Raw genomic sequence first — 14238 nt, forward strand, 5'->3', positions numbered from 1 at the left:
TCAAGGAAAGAAGTAGTTTGTGGACTTGGAGCTGTCACGTGGTCGTGGTAGTAAGTTTTTTACTCGATGTAGCAATAGGATGTTGGTGGTCTAAGTTCTATTGTAAAAGTTTCAATTAGTTCATAGTGGATCTGTTTTTACCTTGAGGATAGCAATGTTAAATCCTCCCCAAGTTTTTTACCCATTAGGTTTTTGTGAGTTATCATATCGTTGTGTTCTTTATATTTCCGCATTATTTACAAGATATGATTTTATTGTGTTAACCTAGAACTGAATAATTTATCTAAGTAATCACTTGGCTAAATAACTAGATTAAACAACTTGTGTTAAGGGGTCTAAAAATGTACATGTAGGATTTGTATGTGCCAGTGGCACTTAACAGGACAATGGTAATAAAGTTGGATGACAGGGTGTTTTTGAAACTGAAACCACATCGTGATTCAAGGATCCAAAGTGTGGCTGCACAAATTCAACTCGTGGAAGGGTAACCCTATCTATAGGAATGGTAATTCTACTACTCACCTATTAGCTAAACATGCAAAATTAATTTGAGATTGTGTAATTACTAATTAGGTTCTGAGCGATGTAATCTCTTTGGACTTTAGTCTTTTTTAATGAAAGTTTCTAAACTTATCTACCATTAAAAATAAAATAAAATAAAAACCGAAATCAAACTTGCAGTCAAAATGAAATGTTTGAAACATCAAGGACTAGAATGAAAACTGCCCCAAATGTAAGGGGATAAAAGTGAAGTTTTGTCTTTTTTTAACAAGCATGTTTTGGGATGTAATGAACCCTAATGTAATTTGATTATATTTATATTTTATTTTGATTTGTGTTGACTGAAAACTTGATTTAATGTTAAAATGTTTTGAAATTTTTTGTAACAATAGAAAGACTCATAGAGAACATCTATCAATAAAATAAGATATCACTACATTTTTGTAACTAGGGACGGACCCAAGATTTTAAGCTAGCAGGGGCTAGAGTATAAAGCAAAAAAAAAAAAAAAAAGCAATCATCTACCAATAAAGACAAAACCAAAAACAAAATAATTTTTTGTTTTAATATTAGGCTGGTTAGGATTTTTTTTGTTGAAGTTAAAGTATTCACAGTGGTGGTACTAAAAATTTTAGCTTTTAGCACCTCAAAAGTTACTTTATCTATTTTACCACCTCACTTTACAATACACCCAATATCAAATGTTCTATTTTTTAATCACTTCATTAAAAATTATATTAACAACTCATATAATAAAGGAAAATAGATAATTTGTGTTTTTTATTTGAAAAAAGAGATATAATCTGAATAAAATATTGTATTTTATTTTTAACAACTTACTACAATCAACTAGTATTTATGCCAGTTTACTTTAGTTGCAAAAAATTTAGCTTTACCTTCTCCTATAATACATGATTTTTTTATTCTCTGGTGGTAAAATAGTTTTTTCGCTAAAATACAATTACCATTGTGAATGTTTTATTGTTTTTGTTAAATTTTTGAGTTGAATAGTTGTTATTTGGGTTAGACTAGTTAGGTTGATTGAGAAGAAGGGGTGCCTAAGGTTTTGGAAGGGGGTCCAACTACAAAAAATAAAATATATAATAACTATATACACACACACACACACACACATTTGGACAAGAGGGGCCCGGGGCCCTTTGGGCCCCCACCTGGGCCGTCCCATAGAGCATGTTTTAAGTTGTAGTAGAGTTGTAAATAAACTAAATTGTTTATGAATAAGTCAAGGTTGACTCCAGAAAAAGCTTATTCATATTTGTTTGCTTAGCAAAACAAGCCAAGCTCAAATATAATAATTTGTTTGTGAACATACAAGTGAAAATGCAAGCTTGGTTTGACTATATATATTATTATATTTGTATATGTACACTTGTCCAAAAAATATACTTAAATAGACTTGAGAATAAAATGTGTAAGTTTGTAACAAAATTCATAAGTTCAAAATTTATATTTGTAGTTTATTTGCATTACTTGGACTGTAACAAAGTTCGAGGTGCCAAGTAATTGCAACCTGAATGTAACGATTCCCAGTGATTAAGTAAAAGACTCCCAATTTTTAGGACACTCTACGACCCACGCAGATATACAAAATTATCTTATAAATAAACATCTGAGTGTACTAAGTTTCTTTCAAGGTTGAACAGCGATATCATATTCGCGTTTGAATATTTGATTGGACGAAAAGCCATGATAGAGCTGTGTTCCAGCAAACCATTGTTGGAGACTTCTCAAGGAATTCACCTTGTCATTCCGAAATCTGACCCCAATTTACCCAGATGAACATCTAGCCCTTATATATTTAAAAGTTAAAAGTCCAAGTTTGACTAATATTGCTCACTCAAATTGATGTATGGATGAAATGTATTAACACTTAAACATCACCTGCTGAATTTTATATGCAATGTTATGCTGAATGAAAGCCATAACATATAATAAGTTTATAACCAATAATACTTAGTTTAAAATTATATATATATATATATATATATAGGGTTGAGTTCTAGTTTTTTTTTTTTTTTGGTAAAGGAGGTTATATGCATTAAAACGAAATCAATCTGTTACAAAAGGCCCGTTCAAGTTACACCTAGTATAACTCTAAATAATATTACACCACTTAATATTTTTTAATTGGATGCAAATTTTGACAAATCCACTGTAAGATTAAATTATCTTCATATATTCTCCATCCTTACAAAATTTAAAGGTAATCAAAGATTAATAGCCATGTCATGAATCAATTGTTTAAATTCAAGTTTTTGTATTTTAAAATAATGCATAAAAAATGAGTTTATGAATTAAATGGTAAATAAAATTCAATTGACATGAAAATTGACATGATTGTCAAGAACATATAAAACATGTAATTCAACGGTGGGATTTTCAAAATATGAATTTTATAACAAGTTATTGAGTAGTGTAACTCTAAGCAATATTACACTATTTAATATTTTTTAATTGTATGCAAATTTTGACAAATCCACTGTTAGATTAAATTATCTTCATATTATAACAACCTAAAGAAAAGTACTAGCCACATCTGCGCTATACCTCAAAATGACTAGTCACAATTGAGGCTCCTTGTAGTTGTTACTAAAACCGAGATCTACCTAGTAAATACCCGATGTGGGACTCATTACACACCCACACACATCACACAATCAATCAAATTGGGACATCACAATCTCCCCCACTTAAATCCCCAACGTCCTCGTTAGGGCCCACTTTGTGGGTAGTGTCTCTGAGCCCACACGGGGTTATTGGGCCAACTCTGATACCATTAAATTTGTCATGCCCCGAACCCAATTATAAAGATAGGTACGTGACCACCACCGTATGCTAATAAAGTAAGCACCCCTACAAGTGTGCAAGACTTTCTTAACAACTAAAATTTGTCCTCAAAAATTAAATCAAATAAATCCAAAATACCTCAACAATTTCTTTATGAATAGGTCTCCAATAATTTAATAGGAACAAAATCCAAACCTCATGTACATAATGGCAATTGGCTAATAAATATAAAACTATTAGAAGACCATCCAATCCCAAAATCACTAAGCTTCTTTTCCCGCTCACAACACAACATCAAAACTCTCAAAATTTGTTATTCTTCACAATCTGAAACTGGAGGGGAAAAAGGGAATGAGTTGACAACTCAATAAGTAATCAAAGTCCTAATAAGTTCTATCAAGCAATAGATCTATAATGTATAAGATGTAATATGTGTTTTCAAAAGTTATAATATACTATGTGTTTTCAAAATAACTGAAGAAGTTTCATAGTCTTAAAATAATAAGTTGCACATAGATCACATACTTTAATCTTACAAATATATCATAGATGGTTTAAAAAATTGTCAGTTTTCCATATGTCAAAAGCTATAACTTACAATAAGTTCAAAAAACACATAAGCAGTTTTAGTGACTCAAAATTGTTCAAATACTCAAACATTTTCAAAATCTCATATGTAATTTTAAGGACTCAAAATAGTTCAAATATTCAAACGTAATTCATATTCTTAACAATCTTATGACTATGGTTACGCTATATCCCCATGACTGTGCATCAGAGTACCAATGAATAATCCACATTGGTTTGGGTATCAGAATACCAATGAATAACCCCCATTGGCTAGGTATCAGGATTCCAATGAATAACCCTCATTGGTTTGGGTATCAGAATACTAATGAATAACCCCCATTGGTTGGGTATCAGGGTACCGATAAATAACCCTCATTGGTTTAGGTATCAGAGTACTAATGAATGACCCCCATTGGCTGGGTATCAAAATAAATTCATAGTCAGATTGTTCATAATCACATATATGAAATCATATTTTCTAACAAAAATATATCTTATTCAAGCATGTATATAAAAATCATATACTCAGTATTAAAATATATTTGTAATAATCCTTAACATGAAATCCGTAATACAATAGAAATAAAAATTCTCACAATTATAAACAATTTTCAGTAGTTAAAAATACATTAATATAAGCAAACTAAAACTCAATTAGGATAAGGTTACTTACCTCCAAAAGCTATTCCAAAAGGAACTTTTCCTTAACAATTCTTCTAAAATCTTTAGATATCATCTAGAACAATTTTCAAACACTATAGTCAATAATCAATAATTTAAGAAGGACTTATAATGATACCCGGCCAGATAGAGAGATTACTAAAAATATCCAATAACTATCCATTGTTATCTCACACCAAAATTCACCCTAATCATAATTACAATATTTTTGTTCTCTTTATTTTCTGTCACTAATAGTTCCTAGGAATCAAGTCTATAGTTGCACCATACCTATAGGCATAAAGGGTCAAAAGTACATCACCTAATCTTCTATTCATGAGTTGATATATATATATATATATATATATATATATATATATATATATATATATATATATATTTGATCACTTATGTCAGACCTACTGACTACCCCTAACGCCTCAACCAACCAAATAAACAAATATAATAATAAAAATAATAATAGTAATAACAATAAAGGAAAGGTGCTGGTGTTGCTTTGTCTAGGTGGTAATTCCATTAATCATCTATATATATATATATATATTTTTTTTTTCCTGCCACTTCCGCCGACTCTAGTTCTCTTTTGGCATGACGACAAAACTAAGAAAAGCACCATATCGAACCAGAATCAAGCTCCTGACATGCTTTTACGGAAAAATACTATTTGACATATATATTTTACCTCTGTAACTTATCACTCTACCAGCCTACACCATAACTTTTTGCTATTCACCAAAACTCAATTCGGTAAACCTGTGCAGCACTTACAGTTAGCGCAACACCGGCATAGGGAAACAGATCTAATTCCTTCTTTGTTTCCATCATCATACTCATTGGATTTCTTTTTTTTTTAAGTCTCATTGGCCAAAATATTTCATATAAAAAAAAAACTCTAATTCCAAATAAAACTTAGATTCGACAAGAAAGAGATTTTTACGCTCTTACCTCAAGGGTGTAGTAAATTCTTCTCTACTTCAGTCCTTTGGGTAGTCTCCTCTCTCAAAATATCTTTCTATATACGTTGACTTAATAAGCTTATATATAGCTAGGGTTTCAACCTCATTTTCTAAAAACTCCCTTATAAGTATAAATTATAAAAATGGCCCCACAAAAATTTACTTAAATACCCCTCTTTTTGAATCCCTCTTTTTTTTTTCTTTTTTTTTTCCGGGTATTACAATCTCCCCCACTTATAAGAATTTAGTCCTCTGAATTCATCACAAGCTGAACGAATTATCACGCTTCCGCTGCGCTACTCTAAAGCCACAATTGTATCGGTCTATACAAATTTATTACTCATCAGCATAGTTCAAAACTATTTCACAACATATGCTTAGACTTTTCCTTCCCAAGACTTGAAAAAATAAAAATTTCCAAAGCAATTGGAGCCATGATGCTTCCGCTGCCTAATACAATACCACTATAAAATCTCTTACTCAATTACCCATAGTTTAAGAACAACCATATTACGAAAAATATAAGATTCTTTAAAGATATACGTATCTCTAGTCTAAATAGTACTCTAGGTACCTTTCAATATGAATAAAATTTCCAAGGCCCATTCGTTTAGATTAACCCCAATAACTGATTTTCCATCAATTGTTAATTTCAACAAAATTCCAAGGCCTAAGTAGTCTCCAAAAATTATAACAAGGTAAATCCACAATTTTGAGATTCACCATAGACCATTGAATGCTAGCATCCATTTAATTCAATATGTAACAACCCAAGGAAAAGCGCTAACCACATCTATGGTATATCTCAAAATTAAGTAATGCATCCAAGGTTCCAATCCTTCCTAAGTTCAAAACTAAGTTACAACATATGCGTATATCACTATATCTTTTCTTCCTCAAGTTTTGTAAGAAAAAGAAATTCCAAAAGCTCCATAACTAATCAATTGAGCATTGATATAAGGTTTTCATGGAACCTCTATCTAACCATAAATTATCTTCTCAAATTAGCAACATTTATTCACCTTTTATCTCCAAATGATACTTGGGCTGGAACTCATTGAAGAGCTGGGTGCCTTATAATTACATGGCCTGTTATGAAAACAAATCTCTAAGTATACATCAGCTAGAAGGGAATAGTACATGAAGTATCTCAACCCAATTTTTTCTTTTTTCTTTTTCTTTTTACCTTGCAAATAATAGTCCTAGCAGTCTAGAACTTAAGAGTACACTGCAATTTATAATCACTAACCATCTGCCAATATAAAACAAAAGGTACAACAATTGACTATAATTCAAATTGTAATAGTCTTTCAAAATAAATTCTCTTGCCATCCCAACTCCTTCAACATCCAATAAAAAATATGGTTCACTAGTCCAATTCAATACTACCATGTACTCATGTTCTATCCACTTCATTTTCTATTGAGCCAATCCATTAACTCTTATTAGTTAAATTCAAAGAATTACATTTCTGGCATCAAAACTTATTCCCCAGGATATTAAACAAACCTCCAACTCCATAGAAAAGAAATTGCGGACCTCAAGCTTCTAAGTAACAAAATATGTCTCAAAAACATTTAGGGACTACCTCACACATAAATAAAGCTATTGTAATCCATTTAGGTCAACCCTAACAAGAACAATGATCCAAAGAAAGTCGGTCCTTAACATTAGAATCCAAGGAAGTCCACCGATATATTACTGAATTCTTTAAACACCCTCAAAATTTATATAATAACATATAATATAATGTGAACTACAATAACCACAAATTGATTTTCCTTCACACTACGAACTTTTCGTTAATTTCCATACTCCATATCAACTAAAATCAAGGAATCATAGCTCTAACATCAAACCTTAAGCCCTAAATAAAGTTCCGAAATTTCCAATTCCCTAAAAGCACTCCAAATTCTGAATAGGACATATAGTAAACTATCATTCAATAATTAGACTTATGAGAATCCCCTACATATCAAACTAACCTTAGGTAGGTCGACTAGATTAGGCAAAACTATCAAATAAGTTTTCAAAAGATCAGTCATAAAACAGCAAGAAGATTTCATTTGCTTGTTCTTTTCTCACTCTTCCTTTTTAATAAGAAGAAGAAGTTTTAATAACCAATTTCGTCAATTACAAAATTTTCAAGAATAAAATATACCCACTTAATACTAGTATATGATCATAGAAGTATATCAATTAAAATCCTCCATTTTGTATTTATAAGTCACGTATGCATGACCATGTAGACATAAGTATCAAACCCTTCAAATTTGACCTAACAAATCATCATATGATGGAACCTCACTTACATTTCTCATCAAGTCATCAAAAGAACACTATCTATGGCTTAATAACCTTCATAAACAATGATTATAATCGTAATCCCTAGTACACAAACCTTATTCCAAATCAAGTCCTAGTATAGAGTCTGCAAGATCATAACCTGGCTCTAAGTAATATTACACTATTTAATATTTTTTTAATTGTATAGGAATTTTGACAAATCCACTGTTAGATTAAATTATCTTTATATATTCTCAATGCTTACAAAATTTAAAGATAATCAAAGATTAATAGTCATGTTGTGAATCAATTGTTTAAATTTAAGTTTTTGTATTTTAAAATAATACATAAAAAATGAGTTTATGAATTAAATGATAAATAACATCCAATTGACATGAAAATTGGCATGATTGTCAATTAAATTCCTAATTAAATGAAATATTAAAATAGTTGGTATTGTTGACTTTCCATTTAATTAAGAAGAAGTTAAATTATTCATATTTGTACAAATATTAAAATTAGTAGAATGACACTCAAACAAAAAAAACTTGTGTTTGCAAATTTATTATCATACCAACAGAAAGAAAAAACTATAAAAAATAAAAAAATAAAACCAAGCAGTTTCACAAATTTATTACTAAAAGCATAACAGGATGATATAATTGGAATACATTTAACAAAACATGGAAGCTTTTGACTTCCTTTATTTTAGTTCACGGCAAAACCTAAAGAAGAAACTGCTAAACAATTTTGCAGCATGGCCATTCAGTTCGCGGCAGAAGCTTTAGACTTCCTTTATTTTAGTTCTATGCATGCATCATGCTTATTCACTAACATGTTAAGCATTCAAGGTTGTGATGGAAGCATATGCAAGAAGCCCCGTGTCACTTTCAAATTTAGCCATGTCTTCCTCTTTCAAGTTAACCCATACTTCTATTCCATCCCCACTTTTGGTGTCTATAAATATAACTACGTTCTTGAAAGGCATGCTAACCAGACCAATCCACATGGGATTTCCCCAGCCAAAGTCCACTTCGTACATAGGGAACCTGCACCAACTACTGAAATTGAATGGAACTACATCTTCTTTCATGACTTTTCCACTAGCCTCTTTAAGAAAATTCAAGTGTTGAGCGTGGTCCTGTAACTTTTTCACATACTCATTGTCAATTTTTCTTATCGCGGCTCTCACTTTGCCCACAAGGCCATCCCTCTCTTCACTAGACAGAAGGACTGTTGCAATTCGGGAGATATTTCCAAAAGAATTTCTTGGCAATGGCGGATCCATCCTTGTCCGTAAATTCACTGCAAAAAGCACCATGTTGGGCTTTTTAGGCCCAAAGTTTGCTTGCGTAGCAGCAACATATCGGCTCCATAAAAAGACTGACAATGCCTCAACACGACTGGGGTGTATTGGACTTTCTAAGCCTGAGCTTTCCCCGTATTTTTCTCTAAGAGCCACTATTGAAGCAGAACTAAACACAAACCTCTTTAATACAAGCTTCTCTTTTATCATATTATTTTCTGGTTGAAACCCAGATAAAGTATTTGTAGGGGGAAAGAGAGTTGATGCTTGAAATTCGGGATATATATCACTATCACCTCGAGCTCTGGCTGCCCAAGATTTCATAAACATGATAAAGGATGTGCCATCAGCAATCTTGTGGGAAATGCATGTAGCAATGGCAATACCTCCACAAGTGAAGTAGTTGGCTTGAACAGCGAAGGCAAAATGGTGTGTGCCATCAATATCGCACGGAAGAAATTTCTTGAATTCTGCTGGATTTTGATTTGTAACAATATCTGGAAGCTCACACTTGACTTGGGCTTCGCGATACAACACGCCTTCATCGTTGCAGTCTACGATTAGATTGTCTTTAATGCGGCCAGCTAAAGGGTAGTAACGTGTTAAGACGTTGGACAATGATTGCTTGAGCACACTAGAGAACGATTTGTCAGGGTCGGTGCTGATTTTAGAGTAAGCATCATTCTCTGTGTAGAAGAAGAGAAATGGAATATACATGCGGGGGAATATTTGGTCGAGAAAGGAAAGCTCATAGTAGCGAAGATGAGTGGGAGTTGGCGAAGATGGTTTGATATTCTCATAGGAAATTACTTCCACTTCAACATCCTTCATTTTCTCTTGCCAAAGTTCAAACTACTTTGAACAAGTGCTTCTATGAATGGTTCTTATGGAAATGGTGGCATCTATCTACATGTGTGTCTATATATTAAGCTTCTGCAAATGTGCTCGCCCATGGTTTGATCGCCCATGGTTTGATAAGACGTGGATGTGCAAGGTACTGACCGCTTCATTTTAACAAAAAGATATTTTAATATGATAATGATAAACACACATGTAAGAAACCCTATATATTTTCTAATTATTAATGTATTAAAATTATATTATATTGATACTATGGGTCCATTTGAATACAGTTTATTTTGCTGAAAACTGAAAATACTGTAGCAAAATAATTTTTAAATGTGTGAATAATGCCGTGAGACTCATTTTTAATAACTTTTTTTCCTAAATAAAGTGATTGTGGATCCTGTGAACAGTGAGTGAATAGTGCATAAACAGTGCATGAATAGTGCATAAACAGTGTGTGAATAGTATACTTTGTCTCATAAAAACTGAAAAGTGTGCATCAAACAAAAAATAAAATAAAAAAGAGAGAAATGCAAAACGCCAGACGCAGGAAAATAATTCCTATCCAAACGTATACTATATAGTATATACAAACACATTCACTCACAGCCTAACTCACATTGATATAATAATAATAATAATAATAATAATAATAATAATGCACACAATCAATATCAACCTCATACTCACACACATATAATATAATTTTATAATAAAAGAGACACTCACAACTCACAGAAACTCACTCTTAACTCTTAGAGTCCAAGATATCGAGGTTGTCACACAGAGAGAGAGAGAGAGAGAGAGAGAGAGAGAGAGAGAGAGAGAGAGAGAGAGAGAGAGAGAGAGAGAGAGAGAGAGAGAGAGAGAGAGAGAGAGAGAGAGATATGTGATCTATGTTGTTTGGTTTGGGATGGGTTGATATGTGTTATTATTTGATTTTGAACTTGATTGATCTATGATCAAAATGTGTAAATATATTTTAAAGGATGTATATATGTGTGTGTATATATATATATATATATATATATATATATATATATTTATTTATTTATTTATTTCCCAAGTGAGGGGATTCATTTGAACCCCCTAAAGACATTGTAGAGCCACCCTTGTCTAGAGCAAAAAATTCTTTCATCCTCCATTTTCTCCCACAAAATGACATATACTTTTAGAAAAATTTGTAACATTCACCTCGGTCACCAAACCTTGAGTATTTTGAGCTTGTTGAAGGGCTGGAAACTAATTCAAGCCAACTCAAACCAAATCCTTTGCTAGCTTTCCGTTGGCAGCTCAACTGTGGTAGTTTTCTGACTAGCTGCTTTTGCACCACGTCTTTTTTTTTTTTTTGGGTTTTGATATTGCACCGATTATCCTAATTTAGTAAGTTACAATTATCTGCTTAACAAGCATTAATTAGTCTGTTACAAAGGTCAAGGTGCAAGTTGCGACCTGAATGTAAGGACTCCCAGTGGTTAAGTAAAAGACAAAATTCCAAATAGTTAAAGATGCCTAACATACTGGGACATTCTGTACATGTTAAAGTTCTTTGCCCCCGGCAAATTTGGATCGGGTTTGAATGTACTATTAGCATTTGATTGGACAAAAAGCCACGATAGAGCTGTATTCCAGACTTCCAGCACCAGCAAACCATTTTTAATAAATTCTCAAGGGATTGTTTGTAGAAAACTTAGAGATCCTATTTTATATATTTATTGTCAGCTTAAGCATTTGGAACTTTACATGTCGGGGTGGCTCATAGGATGTGTGAAAAATCTGAGATTAGCCTTTTAATCTGAGATCCTATTTACGCATGCATGATGCATCAATGAACTAATACAAATACCCCTTATATGTTTAAAAGATAAAAAGTCCAAGTTTTAAGTTTTTTTTTTTTTTTGGTAAACTAAGTTTTATGTTGTTGTGTTATCATAGGCAGTGCTATATGTGGTGGAAAAATTTTATATGCAATGTTTTCTTTTATAAAAATCACACCATTTTGTAATGAAAAATAAGTTGGTTTGATAAGATGTGCTTGCGCAAGTTATTAGCCGCTTCATTTCCAATGTAATAACATCATCTTGTATAATAATCATGCGAATGTCAGCTATATCGACAAAATGCTATTATTGAGCTGTTCCAGCTGACCATAGTTTGAGACTTGAGATAAGTCTTCTAATTTTCATTAGTTCAGTCATTGGCGTTTACGATGCATGATGCATATACGACATAGGATTGTTGGTTGGTTTGCATATTTTTACTTACATAATATTTGGGAGGTGCAGATAACATTAATTAACTAATACAATTACACCATATGTTCAAAAGAAAAAAAGTCCCAAGTTTAACTAATATTGCTCACTCAGATTAATGTATTCATGCTTACGCATAGCAAAAATTCAAACTGACAAAGTTTAGCAAAAAAATTAGTTGTAGTTTTAGGCTATAATTTTACTCAATATCTTTTTATTGGAAGTGAATTTTGACAAATATATCATTATTTTACATATTCTTCTTATATCCTTCATCCTTGCAAAATTTCTAGAAATTAAAGATCATTAGCTATGTTATTAATAAATTCTTTAAATTGTAAATTTTAGTAGTTTAAAATTACGCATTAAATAGATCATATAGTAAATAATACCCGATTGATACAAAATTTGACATGTGTATTGAGAGCATGAATCTCATATAATTTAATGGTTATATATTCAAAATATATAGTAATGTTTATTTTATTGAGTAAGGTTGTTGTTGGGTTCTAAGACTTTAGGTTTAAATGTATTAGAACTTCAATTTGTAATGTTGGCAAATCATTATTAAAACGTTTAGTCTTGTTTTAGACTTGCTCAAAGTATGTTTAAGTTGTAAAGTTGAAATCGAGTGTTCTGCAGGATTTCCTATGTATATCTGTTTGGCTCGATCGATCGAAAATTAAACTCGATCGATTGAAGCTCGTGCAGATTGTTTTTTCTGCAGAATTTTTCAACTCGGCCCAAGCCCGTTTTACGTGTAGGGTTTTATGTTTTGTCCTAAGTAAAAAAGGAAAAACCTTAGCCACGTTTTAGATATGCTTTTTATGCTGTGTGTGTGAATCTTTTGTGAGATCTAGAGGTGTTTGCCTTCACATACACTTAGGGTTATCAAGATCTAGATTGATGTCAAGAGCTTGATGATCAATTCAGTTGCAGATTTAAGAACTTAAAGATATAGAAGCGGGAGTGCTTGTACTTGCTTGGAATCCAAGAAAGAAGTAGTTCGTGGACTCGGAGCTATCACGTGGTCGTGGTAGTAAGTTTCCTACTCAAGGTAGTAATAGGATGTTAGTGATCTAAGTCGCTATTGTGTAAACTTCAATTCTTTCATAGTGGATTCAATTTTACCTTGAGGATAGCTTGGTTAAATCCTCCCTAGGCTTTTTACTAGTTTGGTTTTCCTGGGTTATCATATTGTTGTGTTCTTTATTTTCTGTACTTTACAATGATATGATTTATATATGTTAACCTAGATCTGCATAATTTACCTAAGTTATTCACTTGGCTAAATAACTAGGTTAATCTGGTTGTGTTTAAGGGGTCTAAAAACGTACAAGTGATATCAGAGTGAGTTAGCTCTTGTGTTCAGATCCTTTGATCGAAAAGTTGATCATTGACCCCTGTTGTCATGGAACACGGTTACTCTCTTGTGATCCCACCTCACTTTGATGGGAATAATTATGCTTATTAGAAAGTAAGGATGAAAGCATTCCTGAAATCTATTGATGAGAGAGTTTGGATCTCTGTTGAATACGGATAGGAGAAGCCCACTACTCCAGTGAGTGAGTGGAAAACTTCTTAGAAAGAAGCAGCCGCTTTTAATAGCAAAGTTATGAATGCTATTTTTAATACTGTTTTTATAGAGGAATTCAAGAGAATCTCTAATGTTGAGGTTACTCACACTGCATGGAATATTCTCCAAACTGTGCATGAAGGCACAAAGGCAGTTAAGATCAATAAGCTGCAGCAGTTAACAACTAGATTTGAAAGCATTAGGATGTCTAATGATGAAACTTTTGATGAACTCTATGCTGAGCTTAATGATATTGTTAATTCTGCTTATAATTTAGGTGAAATCTATGATCAACCTAAAACTGTTAGGAAGATTCTTAGATCTTTAACTAAAGATTTTAGACCCAAAGTAACTGCCATCACTGAAAGCAAGGATGTGGACTCCATGTTAATGAACTTGTAGGATCTCTTCAGTCCTATGAGTTGGACCTACCTAAGACTAGCAAATCCAAATCAA

At 32.2% G+C, this 14238-nt stretch overlaps 1 protein-coding gene across 1 annotated transcript; it reads right to left on the reverse strand.

Annotated features, from left to right (window-relative positions):
* Positions 1-8403: 8403 nt before the first annotated feature.
* Positions 8404-10056, reverse strand: LOC142629496 (stemmadenine O-acetyltransferase-like). The gene has a single exon (XM_075803495.1). The coding sequence runs from the start codon at positions 9937-9939 to the stop codon at positions 8641-8643; it is 1299 nt and encodes a 432-aa protein (XP_075659610.1). The 5' UTR covers positions 9940-10056; the 3' UTR covers positions 8404-8640.
* Between the last annotated feature and the right edge of the window lie 4182 nt (positions 10057-14238).

Source organism: Castanea sativa, chromosome 3 (genome assembly GCF_040712315.1).
Source record: "Castanea sativa cultivar Marrone di Chiusa Pesio chromosome 3, ASM4071231v1".
Taxonomy (NCBI): Eukaryota; Viridiplantae; Streptophyta; class Magnoliopsida; order Fagales; family Fagaceae; genus Castanea; species Castanea sativa.

Coding starts and splice junctions, on each gene's coding strand:
- LOC142629496 (XM_075803495.1), bottom strand. CDS start 9,939: ATGAAGGATGTTGAAGTGGAAGTAATTTCCTATGAGAATATCAAACCA.